Genomic DNA, 22,613 nt, shown 5'->3' on the forward strand with positions numbered 1-22,613 from the left:
GCCCACAAAACAAACTAGAGCAATCTAATCGCAGGTGGACCTGAAAGGGATCTCCCACATCCACACTCATACCATGGGCATGACAGCAGCAATCACCTCTCCCCTGCCACACACAGAGCCCCAGTATGCTGCTCACAAGAAGATCACAGAGCAGTGGGCACACCTGCACTGGTGTCCTATTATTTCCACAGTTCCTACCAGTAAGGAAGAAAGACTGCAGGCTGCATCCAGCCCAGAGGCTGCCAACTAAATTACACTACAAAAGATTGAGACAAACACACTTACAACTACAATGCAGGCAAAAAAAGCACAGAACAATTTCAGTGCTCAAGTATCTATGTGAGTGAACACCCAAGAGATGAACCACAAAATTTGTGTCATCTTAAACGAAAAACAGGTCTTAAATAATGAGTTTATTTATTCAACAGTATTTCCTAAAACATACAAAACGCTTTTGAGAGACCACATTCATTAGAAGTGACCAACCTGAAACACTAATTAAAGTTGTAATAGGTTTCTAAGTCCAGTTTCTTATAAATATAGCCTACTTAAGAGACTCCTTTTGAGACTACTCAGACTCCAGTAAGCTATTAGTATGCAGTCTCATCAGCTGACCCTCATATATGAAATGCCATTCTCTATTTTGTTACTGAGCATGTATTTTTATAGTCTATATGCTTAACCCAGGGAAGTTGCTCTAACCAGACACCACACAGCCTCTGCTGCAGGGACTCTTGTTGCTTAAATTGGACTTGCAGCCTCTCAGTAGTCAGGATCACTGAATAAAGCTGCCTGCCTTCATTGGACAAGTTCTCAATGGACTCTGCATCCACAGAAATGCTTGGAGCTTTGTGGCTACAGAGCTGCAGTGTGCAGCACCCACATTCCCAGCTGTTCTCTCCCTGATCCAATCAGAGTTGACAGGGAATGACTTCTGCTCCCTCTCAACCTGGAGAGGGACTGCTGTCCCGCGAATGACCTCTGCAGCATGCCAGGCAATCCCAGCAGGGAGGAAGGATGAGAGCAGTATTGCTAGTGAGCTGAACTGTTAGTACTGATACTGGCTGTATGCCCCAGCTGGCTGCAAGACACCTCCTTCCTCTGCCATGCCCTGAGTGGGAAGAAGAGAGGAAGTCTGTACAAGGCCTTTAGACTAATATTCAACCAGCAAAGAAGCAGCAGATCCAGGATGACTCAAAGACATGCAGACACACAGCCCTCAAAATATATTATCATCACCACCACCAAATACTGCTTTACAAATGAACAATAATTGTGTGGCCTCATTAAGAAGGACAGTGCATGTCACAGCTTAATCAGCAGCTGTCCCACATGTGGTGATACAGAAACCAGTTTTCGCTAGTAACTTGAAAAGTCAGAATTTATGTGTTGGCAAAAATTGGAATATACAGGTAACTAGGACTTCAGAAGACCTGGAAAGCAGATGCATCAAAATAGATATATCAGTTGAATAGACATATCAGTGTTGTAGATACGATTTCCACATATCCATATACTACTGAGCTGAAAGAGCTCCAACAACTTTCCTGTCATTAAAGGCATCTTGTTGTTATTTTATATCCCAAAGAAAATTTTTATTAATAAACAGGAAAAGTCAGCCCAGACCATACTTCATCCCAAACTTCTGAAAGTGGGATTTTACAAAGATTTGTTTTCTGCCACAATAAATTAACACAATTTATTTTGTTAAGGCATGCTATTTAGCAGGTTTTGAAACACTAAGTTTTACGTCAACAGTGGCTAACAAGTGCCAGCTAAAAATATCAGTATAGGAATGTAAGTTATAAGCTATGACTCCTGCCAATTACATTTCAACTTAACTACAGTGGAGCATGTTTAAACCTATGTCAAATTTCAGTAGACTGACCTGGCTGTCTGCTCCAGCTTCCCCTACAGAGCCAACTAGCCTTTTAATTCCTTTGACAGCCCCTGGAGTAAACCACTCCTTCCCATGCTTGATCTTGAAAATATTCCAGAGAATTTCAAGCAATTTTATCACCCTCCAAGTCAGCATAAGCAGACATTTTTGTCTTTTGCTTGGACACTTCAGTGAACAGAAGCTTTTTTTGGAGCTCTTGTGTTTAGCCTCCCACATTCTCTACTCCTAATTTAAGATCTGTCAGAATAAGCATGCCTGCTCCTGAAAAGTGATGAAAGTGTGTCTTCTTCCCATCAAAACTGATCCCACTAGTAGGATTCCATTCCTGAAATCCTATAGCATGCTCCACCAGCTCACGCTGAAGGAATAATCTTTTCACCTGCTGGAGGCAGCAGTCAACTCTTGAAAAACAGGGGACAAAATCAGGAACACATGCATTGTCTCCATTTGCTTGCATAGAGCAGTCACGCTCAGATTTTTGGAATGACAAACTAAAGAGAAGTTTAACATGCCAAAATACAGATTTTGAGAGAGTATCCTCTTTCATACTGTTTAAATATCATATCTATTTTAGGTCTTTGGTATTGTGGTGGTAGTTTTGCCCAAGCATCTCATCCGCACTGAACTAATGCTGTACAAGTATTCACAAGCATGTTTAACAAGTTTTAACAAACAGAGCAGGCACCTTGCCAGTCACAGCTGAATGGCAATGAAATCTAAAACACACACATTTAGGAAAAAGTTATTCATTATATCAGTAGAAGGTGGGAGGAGATATTTGTGTTATTTATTTAACAATATTTCTGTAACACCATAAGAATTAACAAGAAATAGAAAAAAGTCTTAGCCAGACAGCCAGACACAAGAAAAACATAAGTATGATTACAGGTGCACACTGTAATAAATTATAATTTGCTGTTTGGCAAAGAATTTGCATTTTAGCATTTAGCTTAGTTCTTACTTAAACATCTTCCCCAGTAGAGTATTTTAAGGTTTTGTTTGTTAAGTTTGCTTGGGTTGAGGGAGGAGGGGTGTCCTTTTTTTCTTTTTAAATAGCCCTTTTCCACTATTAATACTTTCATTCCTTTAGAGGTGTACTCCATTTCATTCTAAATAATTTCCTGCCTTGAGGCAATACTGAGAGTTCGAATAACAAAAACAAACTGGTGATCAAACTGAATCTTAGTATTTTAGGCTCATTATGCCCATAAAGTGCCATTTTATGTTCCCACCCACATATATCTTTAAAAAAGAGAGAGAATGGACAAATAAAAAAATGCATGACTTTTTCCAAACATTTTCAAGACAACATTTGAAAATGTAGGTTTTTAGAGATGTCTTTGATTCATAAAGTAAGAAGTTCACATACAAGCACAGAAATACAAGTTAAATGCTAGCTGTACGTACTATGACAGTCAGGGACATCTACACAGACTAGCTTTCAGTCATATACTAACAGTGTTCAGGTTTCCAGCCCTGTTACTATGAACACAGCAGTTTCATTAATTCCCAGGAAGAAATTCATCCTGACCACCTTAAAACTATCATTCAACTAATTATATTAATCTTTCTTTCCATACTTATTTTTTGTGTTTTGGTTTAAATGAATATTAGGTAGGATACACATTGCCTGAAGTTATACCCCTTTTGTGGGCCACAGGGTGCTTACAATCTTACTTGTAAGCTTGTATTTTGTTTTTCTCTGAGACTCACCTGAAGGCCATGAGTTTTGTAGGAACAATGACAGGTTACTTCATGGAAATTGGACAAAGCAAAAGTATGCTAAAGAGTAAAATGCAAGCTTATGCTTAGTGTATTAATTTAATAATTCAGTCAACGAGTTGCAAACAAGTTAATTGCGTCAAGGTAACTTTTATCTGCGCTAGCAATCTGTCATGCCTTACTTCATACGTGGAGTTACTTCAAGTTGATTGGAGAAAAACAGCAGAAAAGCCAGAAATCCTTTAAACAGTTTGTTTACAAACAAGAAAGAATAACAGAGACAGAAAAGAAACAAGTCATCTTTACAAAAAGCCTGCATAGAAATCTCCATGGTATCTTCTGAATTACAGTAAACTAATCCCCATTATAGAAGAACAAACTACAAGCCATCTTAAAAAACAAATATAGGATGAGGAGTAGAGGACTGCAACCCTTCAGCTGTGCTCCAGGTTTTCAATACATTTGCAGAATCAATATTTTTGTTAAGGAATGGCAAATCCTCAGTATAATTACACTGGTTTAGATCAAGGAGCAAAGCAACTAATGCAAGCAGAAAGTTACCTTTACAGCTGCTGTCACTGCAGCAGTTGCTGCCAAATTCAACCCTTGCCTTCCAAAATTCACCATGGTCTCATAGCCTCTTTCTTTGGCTTGTACGATGTACTCGTCAATCTCCTAAAAGCAAAACATACTTAAATTTTACATGTCTATGCATAAGAGAGTCACGTTACCCCACAGTATTATTTTTCCATCAACAAACACCAGAAGGTATCTTTAAGAAAATATTTAATAGGACAATTACTCTTGCCTTTGTATACTGATGTTTCATTCACTTATACTCTCTCATTTAAAAGAGGATGTGTGGTCAAAAAAGATAAAACAGATCACTTTTGCCCAGTACAGAAACTTGGCAGTTACATAGCAACTTCCTTACAGAGGGTAAGCTTAACTTGTAAGGCAAAAGGTCTTTAAGAAATGCTTCACATGAAATCAGAGAGCTCCTTAGAAAGCAGACTTGGCTCACAGAGAACTTCTGAAGCCAGAGTTCTGACACAGTTAAGTACCAAGCGGTCATGACATTTATCCCCAGCTGTGGTAAATGTCTAGAGCTGGAGATAAAGGCTTCAAGGTAGTCACAACAGCTGGAAGACTACAGGTAAAAATCCCTTTATTTTATGAAGTTGCAAATAGTTTACAGTTCAACCTTCAGAAAGTCAAGATGACCTTACTGTTCATATCAGTGGCAATCATGTAACTACCTGTTTTGCCTAATAAAGGCCAAGCCCAGCACTGACATTTATGAATGCTATTTTTTGTCCTGGGAGGTTTTCCAGTGGTAGTCTTACCACCTTTGCTAATCACTCTTTCCACACATCCAAACAGGATATGGAAAAAGATCTAAGCAGATCCTGTAATACTTTGGCTAAAGCTAAATACCCTTTAGCTATTTTCTGTTCCTGAATGGTCTTCCCTTAAACCTCAGCAGAAAGTCTCTCCTCCTACCCTGTCAGTTCACACGACAGAGAAGTCAATTTCATTTGTCCTGAGAAATGTTATTATTAGGTTGCACTAGGAAAAGTGGTAACATGAACAGTTGTTAAAACTGCATTCATGCTTCTGCACAAAGTACTGCACATGTTAATCCAGGAGAAAGTCAAACTAAATCACTTCCACTCAACTGGGCTTCCCAAAATCTACTAGGTAGACCAGAGAACACAAAGCTATGTCAATAGAAAGTAGTACATTGTCTGCTCATGCAAGTCAAACTGAAGCATGTATACGGGCATACATATGCAGTTGTCTCTGCTAGTCCAAGTTTATGCTGCCTGGCAAAACAGTAACATCCTGATCTGCTTTTATCATGTATCTAGCAACAGTTAGTACTTCAGCATATGGTATTTCCATATTAGGCATTAAAATGTGAGACGTTATTTCTTACCCTTTCTTTAGAAGAAAGAAGTGGGTGAAGAAATTTTCTGTAGATTAAACTTGCCCCTCTAGTATATGGTGAAAGAAGCCAGATAACAAAAGCTATCTTCAGTTCATAGTACAGTGGAAACCTACAGGCAAGTTAAAGGTTGCATTAAAAAACTGCATTAAGAAAACGCACAGTAATTAATCACCATTAAGATATTTCTTCAAAAAACACAATTACATATTAGCATATAGGGTTCTTTACATACAAGAAGTTATATTAGACAAAAATTAAATATGGATTTAATTGTTTTAATTGACTGCAATCTCATTTAATAGATGAGAACAGTTAATATACTTGCTTCACATTAAACATTCCTGCACAGAGAAATTACAGTCCAGGCTTGTAAAAGTTTCATCCTGCTATTCAGTTTCTACAGCAAAGGTGGAAGCTTTATAGTCCCTACTTCCAGTGACACTGTACAGCAAGCTTGGAAACAGATGTTACTCTTCACAAACACAAAGATCTTTTTCTGGGAAAAAAAAAAAAAAAGGACTACCAACAAGCACAACTTCTTTATAAAAATTAATTCATTGCAAATTAAAAACATGAGAAACAGGTATGGTTTCCCAGAGTTCATAAAAAGCAGGCTCTTACCAAGAGACTGTTAGGTCAGTTATTGTTTCAGTAACTGTATAAAGAGCAAACACAATCCAATACATCATCCAGCGGACCTGAAAATAAAAACAGCATCTTCAGTAAGAATTCTGATTTCATCTTTATACAGAATACACTACACACTGTACAGTCAGTTCAGAGCTGTCAGAGCAAGACATTCAACAGTATCTCAGCCTGCATCAACTGGGTTTGAAGTGAAATCTTATGAAGGTCCTAAGGGTCTTCTGGTCTTAAGTAGAACTGGCAGCAACTATAACAAACTAAGTGAAATGCCTGGGTCACAACCTCACCTAGGCTGGCTTCACATATTTTATTCTGTCGTTATATAGTTTCAGTGATAAGAAAAACCACTGCAAAGACCACTATATTATCACAAGTATGCAGCACAATTCCCACTATAGTACTAAAGGATATTTCACTCTCTTCCACACTCATCCGTGTTCATACTACACACACGCAAGTCAGCATTAGTATCTCAGGTAGCCTTGCTTTCATTTCACGATATAGATTATTCAGCTACACTCTGCAGTTAAGTTCTACATGCGTGCTTAGCATTATGGTATTAACCAACATGGGCCAAGGCAGGAAAAAGCATTTTCATGGAAATTTAATTCTATGCATATGCCAAGAACCACAAAATTATTGTTAACAGGAGAGCTCACATGTAAGCATCTTAATGCTTCAGGGGGCTACATTTGTATGCTTTTTTGTTTTAAGATTTACTCTATACATCATTGTTTTGAGACCAGACAATGCTCTTAAAATACAGGTTCTAGTTTTGTTTTCTAACAGTTAACTAAATCATTCATTTTCCTTGAACATTTGTTTAAATCTGATTGTCTAAACTGATTACATCTTCCAGAATAAATATTATAGTAGTAGTTCCACGCATTTGTCTTCTGTAGGACATCAGTGGCCAAGTGCAATGTATTTTCAAAACAGGTTAGTGCAAACCATCACTAGTTATTCATACTAACTGAACACCCACATGTTCTTTAAATTTTAACACTTACCTATGCTAGAATAAAACCAAAACAGATAAAAACAAGCTAAAAAAAAAAAACCATATCAACCAAAAAAAAAAAACACCACCAAACAAAAGAAATAAAAACCACCATCCAAAAAAACATCATAGACTATAAAAAAATATATAGACTACTAACTAGTCTAGTAGTCTAGACTACTATGTACTACATCATAGACTATAAAAAAAATATATAGACTACTAACTCTTTGGTACACCCACAAAGCATTAAACTCTGTATTTGTTGAATTCATGTACCCTCTTTTAAAAGAGGGAACATACATACTTTCCTACAGAGGATGTTCTTTAGACAATCTTCACTTATAAAGCAATCTTTTTTTTGAAGTGGACTGAAGTACTCAAAACCTAATGCTACACTGCTGCCTATTTCATAGCCATACATTATGCTTTAAAAATCACTTCCTTTGTCACAACTTTCGACCCATTTATCTTAAATGCTTTCTGCATTTCAATTTGAAAAGAAGCTCAGTCATGTGATGACATTCTTCACTTCAGTCTCTCAAAGGATTTAGATATTTCAGGCTTGAATAAACTAAGACAAGCTTACACAACAGCTGAAGTCATCTCTGACAGGACATGTGACATTCAGACTGGTGACCTTTCCATGAACCGGAGTCAACACCTGAACAAAGATAAAATTAACATCCACCCTTGCTCCATCAACCTAACCATGATGCGATGCAACGCAATTTTTAGGATGACATGAAAGACTGATTTCTTCTCCTCCCCCAATATATTTTATCCAGGCTATTAATTCTTGAATCAACATCTATTTATCCAATTTAGAGCACTAGAAGTGAAGTTTCTCTTGGGCTGCTAGGAACAGTAAGAAATGTTTTGCAGAAGGGCACATGAGATCATGAGTCCTGCTGAAGTCTGGGCAAAGATTCTCAAAAATACAAGCCAGATCATATTCTAGTACAACTAATGCATTAGGTACCAAAGCATCCTTGACAACAATCTGAGTGACTTACAGGATTTTCATAGAGTGGTGAAAACAAGAAGAAAAACAGAAAGTCCTATTTGACACTGCCCAGACTATCATCTACTTAACTCTTAAAGATGAAGTTACAGAAGCTTTGATGGAGTTCTGCTTTTTATTCCAAAAGAGAGCTTATAATTTGGTTTGTCAAGCTTCTTTTTTTACCTTCCAACTGTTAAGCTCATCTTTGGTGGATCTGGCCGAAGCACATCTTTCCAAGTCCGGATTTTGAAGCCAGGATTTGAGAAGACTGGTGGTTCAGACTTCAAAACTACATTTCAGAGGCTTATTACAAGCACTTTATAGTGTAACACAGTGAAGAAAGTCCTCAAAAGATTATTAATCAAAGCCATTAAAAAAGGGCAATTACAAGAACAAATACATCTTTTAAAAGGCACAGATCCTAATTTCTAGAACTAAAGTCTGTAAATCTTTTAGATTACCACAACCAGAAGTAACTCTTCTCACCCCCTGAAATAAACTTTAAACAATCTGCAGCATCATGACCTACACAGCAAGTGAAGATACCTGCACTTTGTGTTTGCTTTTTCACCCGTGGAAAGGTTGAGTAAGTAAATAATTTCACTGTTACAAAGCTCTTGCAATCCAGCAAACAAAAACAAGTGGCTCCTGAGCCACATATAACCCTGGAAAGGCAGATGTGCTTGGCCCATTACACAGCTGGCAGCAGAGGTGTGCCATTTGGAAGGCTGCAGTTAAACCTCCCTGAAAGAAAATTGACCCAGCTGGGAACATTAAAGCCAAGGATTGTCTTCAAGATATATTTGGACATTCAACCCAACCATCAATAGAGTAGCAATCCACTGATGAATCAGTGCCATTCCCTGCCTGTGGAAAAGTCACTGTGATGGGTATCATTCATCTCAGCCCCATGAACATTTTGATGCAACTGCAAGTTCAGGGACTGCTCAAAGACCACATATGACTGAAAACCAGTGTTTCACACTATGAAAATACACAGTTGGAAAAATACGTTTCCAGGCCCTACTAAAGCTCTTATGTAAATGACAGGCATACCTAAAAAAAAAATGCCCAAGAAAGACATAGCTGTCATAGCTATGGACAAGTCATAGCTAACTGGACAAGAGGTAAGAATAAAAAATCTGAGCATTCTACAAACATAATTTCTTTTTTCCTAGGAAACACATTACAAGAGGTAATGGTAACCTCTTAAAGTCATTTCTTCTATTAAAAGAGTTTGAAACTGCTATCCTCTACTTAGCCTGTGGATCCCTTCTGAGGGAGTGGGGAGGAAAAGCAGATTATAAATTCTTTGCATTACGTACCTTCCTGAAAGGGTAAAGTAAGCATGAGACAAAAAAATATTATTCTTTTTTTCTGTTTGTTTTTAATCTCCCAGAAGCTTTGGTCTGGCACACACTAGCTCTCTGTGCACAAGTAAGCTCTAATCAGCTTGTATCCAGAAACCAGAAGTATGAATACGATGTACACTTTGGAGCCCTGATGGAGCAATCAGACTACATGCAAGACATACAAGAGGAACAACAGCTACTGCATTCTACTACTGCAACCACGTACAAAGCAGAGACATCCATACATCCAGACAGCAGCATTAGGTCACAGCTACAGCTGCCAAGTTAAAGTGATGGCACTGACTCCATCCTGAGTCAGGCAACCAAGTTCAGAACAAGGTTCAGGAGAGTATATAGGTTAGTTGCCAAAAGGCTGCCTCTTAAAACAGGTAAGTAACTCAATGACCAAAAGCGCCTTGTGACTGCAACTGGGTAACATTCTTGTGGTAATCATCATCGCTTACACTGAAAAGTAAATAATTTAACAGATTAATTCTGAACTGCAGTAACTACAGTAATTGTGTTTTTCTCCACCTTACTTTTCTGTCTGTTCTTCTTTCCTCCACATCACCTTAACCAAATCATTTCCTTCTCTAGTTACATTTTTTCCTCCTCTTTGAGGAACAATAGATTAGCCACAGCCACCCTTTTTTAGGGTTGATTTGAATCCCCTACTAAGCTCTATAAAAATGACAATTATACTGATACTATTCTTCAAGTGGTCATTGAGAATCAATTTGCCATTGCTTATACTATAGGTGTTAGCAGAACCAGGGAGCCTTTATTCCACCCCCACCCAAAAGTACATTATTTTGGGCCCTTCACTGAAGTGCAGTCAACGCTTTAAGGATTATGTTTAAAAATCCTCTTAAGAACATTCATATACAGCATAATGTGTTGGACACATTTCAGCACAGTATGTGAGAAAAAGTCTAAGAAACCTTACCTTAAATTTAGCCCTCCAGACAAAATCCCAGGATTAACACTAGGCTCACACAAGTGTTGTATCTAATTCTAAGTTAGTCAAATAAAGATTTCATGTGATTTATTGCATTGTGTAATGTATGTCAGCAGAGGCGTGTAATTAAGCAATTAAAAGGAGTGTGACTTACATATTCCTTCACATTTTTTGTCTTCACAGCTTTGTATGAGTAATATGCAGGATACAGCATCCCAAACACCAGCCTATTGGAAAATAAAAAGGAGTATTCAGAATCAGTTATACTGTATATAACAGTGACAACACATTATTAGAGCGATGCAGCCAACTTAATAAAAAGGAATCCCATTCTCTAGTTTGGAGAAAAAAAAAAACAAACCAAACCAAAATAAACCCAAAGAACCACAATGTTACAGGTTGCTTGGAGGAAGTTTAGCAATACACAAAATAGAGCAACATGAACAGAAAGAGGCTACGTGCCCTGAAGACAAAGAACGGTTTTGCAAGACTGCCTCTAGCAGATAATGTAAAACTAGCAGTTCTTCTGGTTCAGCACAAGTAAAACCAGTCCTGCAATCTCCACACCGAAAGACTGTTTACACACTGGCAGCATTCTCAGACTTAAAGAGCCTCTAACAACTATACGTAGGTAACCAGAATCACCTACTTTTATAAGAGGATAAAAAGCGATTTTAAGACAAGATTAATTATATTATTTAACCTCCGTTTAGCTAGAACTCTGCAGCAAAAATACATGGAAATCGAAGCAAGTAGGAATTAAACCAGTTTTGCTCAGACAACAAGTTTCTGCTAAAATTCATCAAAAGTAAGGTGCAGAGCAGGGTGAGAGGGTGCCAAGCAATCCATACCCATCAGAAAAAAAAGAGATGTGTTCTAATGCAACTTTGTTACAACACAGAATTTTCTAGTTAAGAGTTTCGGATGCAGACTTGTGGAACAGCTTTTATGAGAAACTGAACAGCTGTAGTAGTTGGCATATCCTTGACAAATGCAAGATCTCCACCTTTTATTTCACCAGGTTGTTAAGTTTTGTGAAGACAAGCAATTGCCTGCCCTTAGTTCCAGCAAGCAGCAATTACGCAAACGTCTGGCTGCATCTTTGCAGCATCACTTACAACTTGCTCAGGAAGAAATTGCGGAAATATGTGGAAGAAATCTATATTTGTGGGGAAATCCAGAGATCTAAGAAAATTCATAACTCTTAAGTAATTAAACTTCCCACCGTTCGGCAAATGAAGGTGCATCACATGGGTTTGGGGTTTTGTTTGTTGTTGATTTTATTTTGATCAGAGCCTACCTGGGAAAGACCTGACACGTGAGATTTCAACTAAAATGGCTGAAGTTTACTGAAGTAAATAATCAACTACATTTTAGGTTTTTCTTCTTGTGTCAGGTATCTTTAAATGAGTAGTTCTACCTACAGAGCCACTGCAGAAGACTGCATGACTCTACCAAGTTTTACTTTACTGTTAAATCCAGAAAAGAATTCTAAGACCTTGTAGCCTACCCTACTGTTTGGTTGTTGTTGGCTTTATTATAAGCAACTACTCAAACAGCCTACATCTTCTACAAGATGTTATTTGCAAACACTACCACAGAACTTCCCTAGTATGCAAAACATCAATGTGACTTGAATTCAATCAGTTTGATATGCACCATTTTCCAAGCACCACTCTGCTATGTAGGTAGAAGTTTTCTGCTTTGTAGGAAACCTATTTAGAGTACTAAGGTCATCTCCATGTACCTACATACGCAAGTGAGGGGAAAAAAAAATAGGGAATTGTTAACAGCAAAGGTGAGATAATTTCTTCAACATCACAGACACCATAGAGAGCATTTCTCCATCTTGAGTGCAAGGCAAACACATGGGAGGAAGCCTGTTGCAAGGGCAGGGGAATACTGGCAGAGGTACTAATGTTAAGCTATAAATGCCACAAGTGAGGAAGGAGAATGAAGTTATGGAAGCATAATTGCTGAACCCTCTATGTTTGAAAGGATCTTGTGCAGTCCTATAGTCTCATCGCCTGCTCAAGCAAAAGTCACCATCAGATTTGGATCAGGCTACTTAAGGCTTCGGACACTCTGGTCGTGTAGATTTCCAAAGAAATATTTCACATCCTCTCTGGGCAACCTGTTCCAATGCTTAATGAGCCTCCTAGTGTGAAGCTCCAATTATATCCAGTCAGAACCAGAAGTTTATAACCATTGTCTCTCTTGACCAAGTAGCACAGCAAGAAAATGCACCTGGCTCTCGTAAACTCAAAAAAGTTACATAAGATTGTTAACAAATCTCCCTTCTCTCTTCTGGCTGAACAAGCCCAGTTCGTTCAGGTTCCCCTCAGAAGCCATCTGCTATGACTATCTTGGTGGCCCCCACTGAACTTCCTCAAATAAATAGCTTTCTTGCACTAAGAAGCTTAAAACTGGACACAGTCAAATGCATAAAACCTCACATCTACATCCTCATCCTCTCCTGAATGTTCAATATGTGTATGTTTTTTCATATTTTCCTCATTATCTAATTATAAAATTCAACTTCAGAAAAATCCCTAAACACTGAAGCATATATTTTCTTACCTTTAAAGAATAAAAAAGATTATAAGAAAAATAATTTGCTTTATTTTAGGACAATAAACAAATTACTACCTGATTATAAGTAAGAGTCAAAGCTCTTTTCTAGGATGCATTCATTTCTACAACGCAAGACTAGATGAGAACATATCTTCTGGGGCATATTTGCAATTTCTGCATACATTGGGCCTTTACCCATACAACAGAGTTTAAATAGCTGATAGCAGCAGAGAAGCTAAAGGGCACTTCAAGCAGTCCTCCACAAGGTAAGATTCCTCTGTAGTGAGAACGGATAATGCACTGCAGATTACTTGAAACAATACTGATACAAAAAAGCATAACTGGTGTACCATAGCAGCAATTTAAGCCCTGGATATGGAAGCTCAGAATTTCACAAATCACACTAAACTGGAGTCTACAGAAGATGGATTTTGAAGCTGTTAGGGACAGGCAAGCTGCTATCCACTGCGGTGGAGTTTACCTACATGTTTCAGATGTTGAAATGCCTTCTGAAAGAGTCCAGACTACTTGAATTCCAGTTCAGCTAATCTGTAGAAGCCTATCCAAATACAGCCTTACTACAATCCAAAGACCTTTCATCCTAAAGCCAAGAAAAACAATGGTCAGAAAACCCCAAATGGATTTATTCCCAACTATGAGAAAAGCCTGACAACACAGGTTAGAAACCTCACTTCACTGAAATAACAGGAGATCTGGAAACAGAAGGAACATTAGACCAAACAGCCTTTATTTTAATAAAATTCTTTAGACAATAGCTCTTCCCTTGTTCTGTGTTTTGGTTTTCTGATTTTTATTTTTTTCTGTCCCTGTGGAATACCCTGTTCAGCAGCCCATCAGCTGTAACAGCTCTCACCTTTCCCTGTTCTCCTGGCTGAAATTATAACCATTAAGTACCAGAGATAAGGAAATCCTTGATAATCCTAGTAACACAACACAGACTTCATAAAGGGGACAAACTTACCTGTTCAACAAAAAGATATCGAAGAGGTTCCTGAACACCATAACCATGACCAGCTGTCAGATGGCTGCATAATTACATGCCAGCAGTTACTGGTCATCTATGCACATCCCCAAATTGTCAAAAACCAGTCCAAAATTATTTAAATAGCTACCAGTGGCCTGCACATGTGTGTTTCTTGCTATGAAGCATACAATATAGAAATAGTTTGAATAATTCACTTAACAGATTTTTCGTCTGTACTTTTCCACTCACTTTAATGTGTGGTGGCATCACTTCTACTGAGAAAGGGGAAAAAAATAATTTTTAAATTTAAACTGCAATTTATCCTCTGAATGTGCCACCCTCTCAAATCTGGTAGAAACAAGAAATTGGACAGAACAGAATGTTGATAACACTGCTTTGAAAACAATTCATTCTCAAGCAGAAAGGGTACTACAGTAACAGTAAAAAAATCATGAGATTAAGCTAAGATGACTTCAAGTTAAATGAGAACAGTAGCAGAAGATAAACACAACAAAAGTATCTGCTGCTCCACAAGTAGTTTAGTTTTTATGTTACTTGATGCTGGTTAAATCAGGAGTCCGTTAAGATCCCTATTTCAGCACTTTTTTTTTTTTTTTTAATTTATTCTAGAAATCACTTTTTAAGCACTAAGAAAAAAAAAAAAACCACCACAATATATCACGACTTATTAGTGTTCAACACTGCTGTAACACAGAACTTTTCAGATAAACGTCACTTGCTCACTAGAAGCGTGTAGACAGTACTAAAATGAAAAATATCAGCACATTTTGCCAGCAATAATAGGAATCAGTATCCAAAAGTTTTTACTTCCTAACTGCCAGATCTGACATTTGAAGTATGACATAATGTTGCTGCCAGTTCTGACATCACTACCTCCTTCACGTGGGCAAAATCATCTAACCTCAGTTAAAGCTACCAGGAAATTTAACAGTAAAAAAGCCCATGAGTGTAGCTGAAGGTCAACAAATTCACTTTTAAACTCCATCTATACAGGACAGATTAGCATACAGGCAAAAGAGACATCAATGCAGCTGCCTGAAGCAGAAACAGAACAGAAGCAGGCAGCCTGGACACAGTCAGTATCATTGACATAGATAGCTACAACAGTGGAGCATCTTCTAGTAGTTTTCCCATTTGCACCAATGCCCCCAAAAATCTCAATGTTGTTAGCAACACCTACTGCTACACATTATAAGTGCATCCCTCCTCTAGTATTTCTACAGTAACCGTACAACATGGTCCATTATTCCAAGGACTGACAAATTTAAAAGCTTAAAGTGTTCTTTTTAAAAGTGCAGTTTGTATTTCTCACTGGGTATCTACACACTGCACTAACATAGCAGACAAAACCAAGGCCAGCTTCCACAGATGGAAACAGTGTGATGTCATCACTCTCTTTATTTTACTAGTAGATATATGAATAATACTGCTTACAAATGTAATTTTACTGCCAGTTGTAGGCCTAGCTATTTAACTTTTTCAGCTGTACTCAGCAACTAACATAGCATTCCAGCTTTGGTACAGCCCCTTCCTCTGCAGACATTTTGCTCCTTTAAAGAGAAATGTTTCTCAAATACACCAGAAGATTAAAAAAAAAATGCCATGACAGAAAAAAAAAAAAAAATCAAAAAGCCTTGAAATCTGAATAAAACAATGTATATGTGTACCCATATAGCTGTATTGAAACAAACATAGCCTACTGCCTGTATTATCACATAATCTACAGTCTCACAGTTTAAACAGCTTTAAAGTGCACAACTATTTGACAAACTCGTTTTTGAAGCAAAGCAACTGAGCTTTTATTTGGCCAACAACTGAAAAAAACAGTCACCTGTACAAACCATACTCTGGCACTGAGCACATTTAACCTGCACAGTAAACAACTCTAAAGCTAATGATTAAAAAAAAACGGGGGGGGGGGGGGGGGGAACAAAAGGAAAAAACCAAAACAAATGAAAGCCACCAAGTCTTCAAAAGGACTACTTGCTTTTAGACTCCCAAAACAAAAGGCCATTAAAGTAACAGTGCATTTAAGACTTCAGTCTGTTCTCACTGCCAGAGTTGCCAAGTAGCAAGAAACAGGGTTTGGCACTTTATTCTTTTGTTCCTCTGAAATGCAGAAAGGCAAGGGCCACAGGTGTTCCCTAGTAGTAAAAGCCATTCAGGAAACACTGTTCAGTAAGAGATACTTTGGAGACAAGTATCTCCCTGCTAAGCTCCCTTTCCTTAACAAATTCGGCAGCAGAGATGACACCGATTTGCCCACTCACTGACAGACAGACCATCTTGGCACAGACTGGTACAGAGCCAGACGTCTCCTAATGCATGCATCTACAGTGGAAATACACACCTACATCCTGAAGTACCACCTGACAGCATTTGGAAGGTTGGAGAATAAAAGAATCCTCCCCAAAATTAATATAAATACCAACATCTGATACACTTCCTTACTTTGCTGACCATGCCCAATTCCCCTTCCCAATACTAGTCTTTACTGCAAGTTATGATAGGAGCATCTTCAATTCTTGCCATATACAAACAGAAACTTTTCTAAAAGCTGGTCAGCCACCATGAAAACTCAGAAGTAACACAGGTGACACACAGATGTTTGTGGTATAAAAGCCTTAACTGTACTGCAGTATCTGTGCAGAACTTAAGCCTGATGTTGTGGTATAAAAGCCTTAACTGTACTGCACTATCTATGCAGAAGTTAAGCCTGATGTTGTCAGTAAGCCCTGGTTTCAGCTGGGACAGAGTTATTTTTTAATTCCTAATAGCTGGTGCAAGCTGTGGTTTGGCTTTAGCTTGAGAACACTGATAACACACTGATGTTTTAGTTATTGCTAAGCAGCTCTTACCCTGATCACGGACTTTGCAGTCTCTCATGCTCTGCCAGTGAGAAGAGGCACAAGAAGCCAGGACAGAGCAGAGACAGGACACCTGACCCAAACCAGCCAAAGGGGTATTGTATACCACAGCACATCATGCCCAATTAGGGAGAGTTACCTGGAAGGGACTCATCTTCACTCAGGTTGGGCTGGGTATCAAGTCAGCTGATGGTGAGCAATTGTACTGTGCTTCACTTGGGTTTATTGTTGTTTTTTCCCTTTCCCCTTTTGGTTCTGTATTTTCTTCCCTTGTTATCTCCTTTATCACTACTAGTATTATACTGTACTTTAGTTATTCAACTGTTCTTATCTAAACCTGTGGGGTTTATTTCAATTCTCCTCACCCTGCCATTTTTGTCCTGAATGTTTTTGAAAGGCACTAGACAAAACTGAAGTCCTTCTCTCCAGCACTTCACAGAATTCAGTTCCCTTTTGCTACCATACAACTATACAACACTAAACACAATCTACACTAAAAAACTATGTATTCAAGTACTTACAAATGCATTCAGATCAAAATGCTAGTCTGGTACAGTGACAGGAGAGCCCGAAGACAAGATCCTGAATCTCACACCAAACTGTATCCTACTTTTTCTTCCAGCCCTCACTTTGGGCAAGGAGCAGGGGACATCACAGAAATCCCACTAAAAGAACACACCTGCTAAGAGTAGCAAGCTTAAACTCCGTAATTCCTTTACCAGATTACAGTTACCAGAAGGCAGGAATGCCATCAGAAACAAGTCTCTGTTAAAATCTTCATAGCATTCTTACATACAGAATATCCCAACAGCCATAGAAAAGAAGTCTTGAGAGTTAAAGAATACACTCAGCTCTGACAGATCTCAGTAAAGCACATTCTTGAACACGGCAAGAAGGCTATTAACTTTGCAGCTTAGGAAACTGGGAATTCTCTAAAGCAACTGCCAGATTCCTGCAAAGCACAAAATAACCAAAAGTAATTACTCATTAAAATCACCTTAAAGTTTTAAGGGGAAAAGTGACCTTCCTACAAATCCCACTAGAAAGTTGAACTTTCCTCTGTCACAAACATTTAATAAGTCCTAAGTACAATAGTTGCAAGCAGCCTTATCGGAGAGAATTAAGCTTTTCTTCCAATGCAGAGCTTCAGGCTCCCTTACATGTGTATCCTACCCACTTGCACGTATGGAATACTACTTTACTCCCAGAATAGGGTACCTGTTGACAGACACTCTTCAAGTTCTGTCAGTACAGAAATAGCCCTGCCTGAACCTAGAAAGAAGTCTATAAAGAGCACACCAAAACAATTAGAAAAAAATTATCTTCTGTAAGGGATGTTGTGTACTGAAATCTCTGTGGAAGTACTGACATACTTAGAGGCAAGACACACCAGTAAGATTGATAGCTTATTCACACAGGCTCACTGGGTTTCTCTCTGAGAAAACAAGATTTAGTTGCCATGAGAATATTCAAACCTTTAGCCCTTTCCTCTACAAAGAGATTTGAGTTAAAAATTAAGATTTTCATTTCCTGCTGTTATCTCAAGCAGGATTCACCTCGAAATGCATCCTCCTAAGAATTCACATTTGTTTTCTCCATATGCTAAAAAATAAAAATAAAAAATAAAATAAATAAAAAAATGTTGAAAGCACTGGAAACTTTCATAGCATTTTCTAGGTTGCATGTTACTCATTCTACCTGCTACTACAAAACCCTACATAACACAATAAAGATCAGAGAGCAGCTTTAACTAACAGTTACCTTCACAGATAAGCACACATTAGATAGGCTACCTCTTTAACTGAGAATTAACTTTGAATTTCCAGCTCAGAGCCCACATGTGTCTTGCAGACTATTAGGCCAGTTCAGTCAGTAAACAACATACACTAAACTCAAGTCCCCTTGGGTTCCACTCTCCCAGTATCAAACCTCCTGCATGCATGTCATAACAGCCCTCTTTCAGCAGCCTATGGCAGTCTGGAACAAGGTACTGCCAAAAAACAACTCCTGAAGAAAAATCCAGGCTACCCACTCTAACAAGTCAGCCTAGAAACTGCTCTTCACAAGGACAAGCTACATCAGTGCTCTACCAACACAACTCTCTTAGTCACTCTCTTCTCAGAGTGACAAGGCATTACTAGCACAAAAACTCTGTGTAACCACTCACCTCTTGTTCACATGTAGATCACATAGAGTGCAAAAATGCCTGAAGAGAAACTACTGCACGTCAAGCTCACCAGAAAAATCTGTGCCTATGTCTAGAGATGGTGTACAAACCTCATATTTAGGACTGGCCGACGTCTTGTGCTGCTGGATTGGTTACATATTTTAACAGAAGGGTATAAGCCATCACCATGTCATTAAAAATAAAAATTAAAAATAAAAATCGAACAACAGCTCTTAAATCCTGTTAAAAAGGTACAGTGAAGAGGCCCAACAAACCCAGTAGTACAGAAAAAAACAAAAAACTAGTACAGGAAAGCAAATTAGAAAACCTAGTAGGAATAAAAATTGTTATGAAACTCTTAGTCACTTCTCTGCATGCCTATCTATTCATTAATTTATTTTAACATACATGTTTGACAACTACTATAATAGCACTCTGACTATCCCAGTACTATTTCCTGTTTACAGACTTACTAAGCTCAATCAGGAGTGCGGAACAGTCAGCAGGTGAGCTCATAAGTTCCAGCACCCCCACAGAGGAACTGAAACAGAATGCATCTATAACACTTCCATGTGACATAGAGGCAAACACTGAAGGCTTTCAATACAGAGTAACCCTTATTTGGAAACTTAAATATTTTGCCTAGCTCTTAGCTCAAGCTCAGTCACAGGTATTCATCCCTGCTGGAGAAGTTATTTCCAGCCTACTTCCAGAAGTAGGTTGCTCACGCTTACCTAAACCACAAGTAAGTTATCTTCTTTCACATTACCTTAAACAGTCCCTGATTTCACCCATCGCTATGACCATTTACCACTGGAAGCAAGGTACTTGTGGTCTCAAGGCAAACACCTGTGGCAGCAGGCTGGACTACAACTGAACACTGAGAACTGACACAGCTCTTGAAAGAAGCTGGCATGACACTGTTCAGTGAAAATCATATGTGCTTTTCTTTTAACAATCACCAAGGACTAAGAGCTGGAGTAAAGATGCCAGAAGAGACAAACTGACTAATCTGTTACTTTCCATTTGAGAAAAAAATAAAAAAATAAAAAAACCCCAAACCAACTCCAGGTTCCAACAGGTATTTTCCATTTGTATTTAGTACTTGCAAGAATAAGCTTATTCCATGAAGCAGGTGAAAAAGAACACAATTAGAACCACAACTGTTTTTTCAGTTTTAAGATGAAAGCCTAAACCTACCATGGATGTTTAAAGAAACTAGCACATAGCATAAACTTCATTTAGCTTAAAAAAAGTTTATACAATACAGGTAGTTGACAGAGGATAACATTTATGAGCTTCCGTGGTTTCGAAGAAGTTCTTTATGCTTACTATTCTTAGAGGTACTACAGCCTCTACACATAGAGTTTCCATGAGCAACATGATCCTCTCACCTTAGGATATTTCTGATGAGCTCCTAAGACACCAATAATTTAATGCAGGTGAAGTGCTGAACGAGAGCAACATGAACATTACAAATACAAGGTGTTTAATTCTCTCATGAGGTTTAAAGTTATATATGTATTTCATACTTAGTTTCCTAGCTGTGATAAACTGAAGTAAAAAATTACTAGCCTTCTTATTTACCTACTTAGTAATCTTAGCTTTGTGTCTAGCACCTTCAAAACAATTTTTTTAATAAGACTAGAAAGTTGTGCTCATTCTCAGCCATTTTTGGAAACTAAAGCTTTCTTCTGCTTTGGGAAGTAGCTTTAAATCTAGCCACTACATTGGAGTTTCCCCATCCTAGCCTCAGCCATCACTTACTGTCTAGACTCATTAAGTCTAATACTTCAGAATACCCTATAGTTAACAAAAAAAGATTTCCACTTGTATTTTTCCTTTCTCAACTTTTCTTTTTCACCTTACATTGATCTCCTAGAGACTCTTGAGAGCATAGAATCATAGAATAGTTAGGGTTGGAAAGGACCTTAAGATCATCTAGTTCCAACCCCCCTGCCAAGGGCAGGGATACCTCACACTAAACCATGTCACTCAAGGCTCTGTTCAACCCAGCCTTCAATGCTGGCAGGGATGGAGCATTCACAACCTCCCTGGGTAACCTATTCCAGTGGCTCACCATCCTAACAGGAAAGAATTTCCTCCTTATATCCAATCTAAACTCCACCTGTGTAAGTTTTAACCCATTACCCCTTCTCCTGCCACTACACTCCCTAATGAAGAGTCCATCCCCAGCATCCTTATAGCCCCCCTTCAGGTACTGGAAGGCTGCTATGAGGTCTCCATGCAGCCTTCTCTTCTCCAGGCTGAACAGCCCCAACTTTCTCAGCCTGTCTTCATATGGGAAGTGCTCTGGTCCCCTGATCATCCTTGTGGCCCTCCTCCTGACTTGTTCCAACAGTTCCATGTCCTTTTTATGTTGAGGACACCAGAACTGCACACAATACTCCAGGTGAGGTCTCATGAGAGCAGAGTAGAGGGGGCAGGATCTCCCCCTTCAACCTGCTGGTCACACTCCTTTTGATGCAGCCCAGCATACGGCTGGCTTTCTGGACTGCGAGAACACAATGAAGCCAGCTCATGCTCATTTCCTCATTGCCCAACACCCCCAAGTATTCTTCGCAGGGCTGCTCTGAATCTCTTCTCTGCCCAGCCTGTAGCTGTGCCTGGGATTGCTCCAACCCAGGTGTAGGACCTTGCACTTGGCATGGTTAAATGTCGTAAGGTTGGCATCAGCCCACCTCACAAGCGTGTCAAGGTCCCTCTGGATGGCATTCCTTCCCTCCAGCGTATCAACCGAACCACACAGCTTGGTGTCATCAGCACACTTGCTGAGGGTGCACTCAATCCCACTGTCCATATCAGTGACGAATATGTTGAACAAGACCGGTCCCAAAGCCGATCCCTGAGGGACACCACTCGTTACTGGTCTCCAGCTGGACACTGAGCCATGGACCATAACTCTTTGCATGCAGCCATCCAGCCAGTTCTTTATCCACCAAGTGGTCCATTCATCAAATTGATGTCTCTCCAATTTAGAGACAAGGATGTCATGTGGGATAGTGTCAAATAGTTTGCACAAGTCCAGGTAGATGACATCAATTGCTCTAACCCTGTCCATCAGTTCTGTAGCCCGATCATAGAAGGCCACCAAATTGGTCAGTCAGGATTTCCCCTTAGTGAAGCCATGCTGGCTGTCACCAAGCACCTTGTTGTTTTTCATGTGCCTTAGCATGCCTTCCAGGAGAATCTGCTCCAAGATTTTGCCAGGCACAGAGGTGAGACTGACTGGTCTGTAATTCCCCGGGTCATCCATTTTCCCCTTCTTGAAAATGGGGGTTATATTTCCCTTTTTCCAGTCATTTGAACTTCACCTGACTGCCATGATTTTTCAAGTATGAAGGACAGTGGCTTAGCAACTTCATTTGCCACCTCCTTCAGGACCTGCGGATGGATTTCATCAGGACCCATGGACTTGTGCACGTTCAGATTTTTAGGGTGGTC

At 38.9% G+C, this 22,613-nt stretch overlaps 1 protein-coding gene across 1 annotated transcript in view; it reads right to left on the reverse strand.

Moving 5' to 3' along the window:
- Positions 1-22,613, reverse strand: part of REEP3 (receptor accessory protein 3) — a 43,382-nt gene that overhangs the window by 10,588 nt on the left and 10,181 nt on the right. The window contains exons 2-5 of the mRNA XM_061374015.1: positions 10,689-10,761; positions 6,195-6,271; positions 5,562-5,682; positions 4,184-4,297 (exon numbers count right to left, since the gene is read on the reverse strand). Coding sequence (XP_061229999.1) covers positions 4,184-4,297; positions 5,562-5,682; positions 6,195-6,271; positions 10,689-10,761 — 385 coding nt within the window. The remainder of the gene's footprint in view (positions 1-4,183; positions 4,298-5,561; positions 5,683-6,194; positions 6,272-10,688; positions 10,762-22,613) is intronic.

This window comes from Neopsephotus bourkii, unplaced genomic scaffold, assembly GCF_033783945.1.
Source record: "Neopsephotus bourkii isolate Nb327-2 ecotype Australia unplaced genomic scaffold, CSIRO-AGI_Nbou_v1 NB_1634, whole genome shotgun sequence".
Taxonomy (NCBI): Eukaryota; Metazoa; Chordata; class Aves; order Psittaciformes; family Psittacidae; genus Neopsephotus; species Neopsephotus bourkii.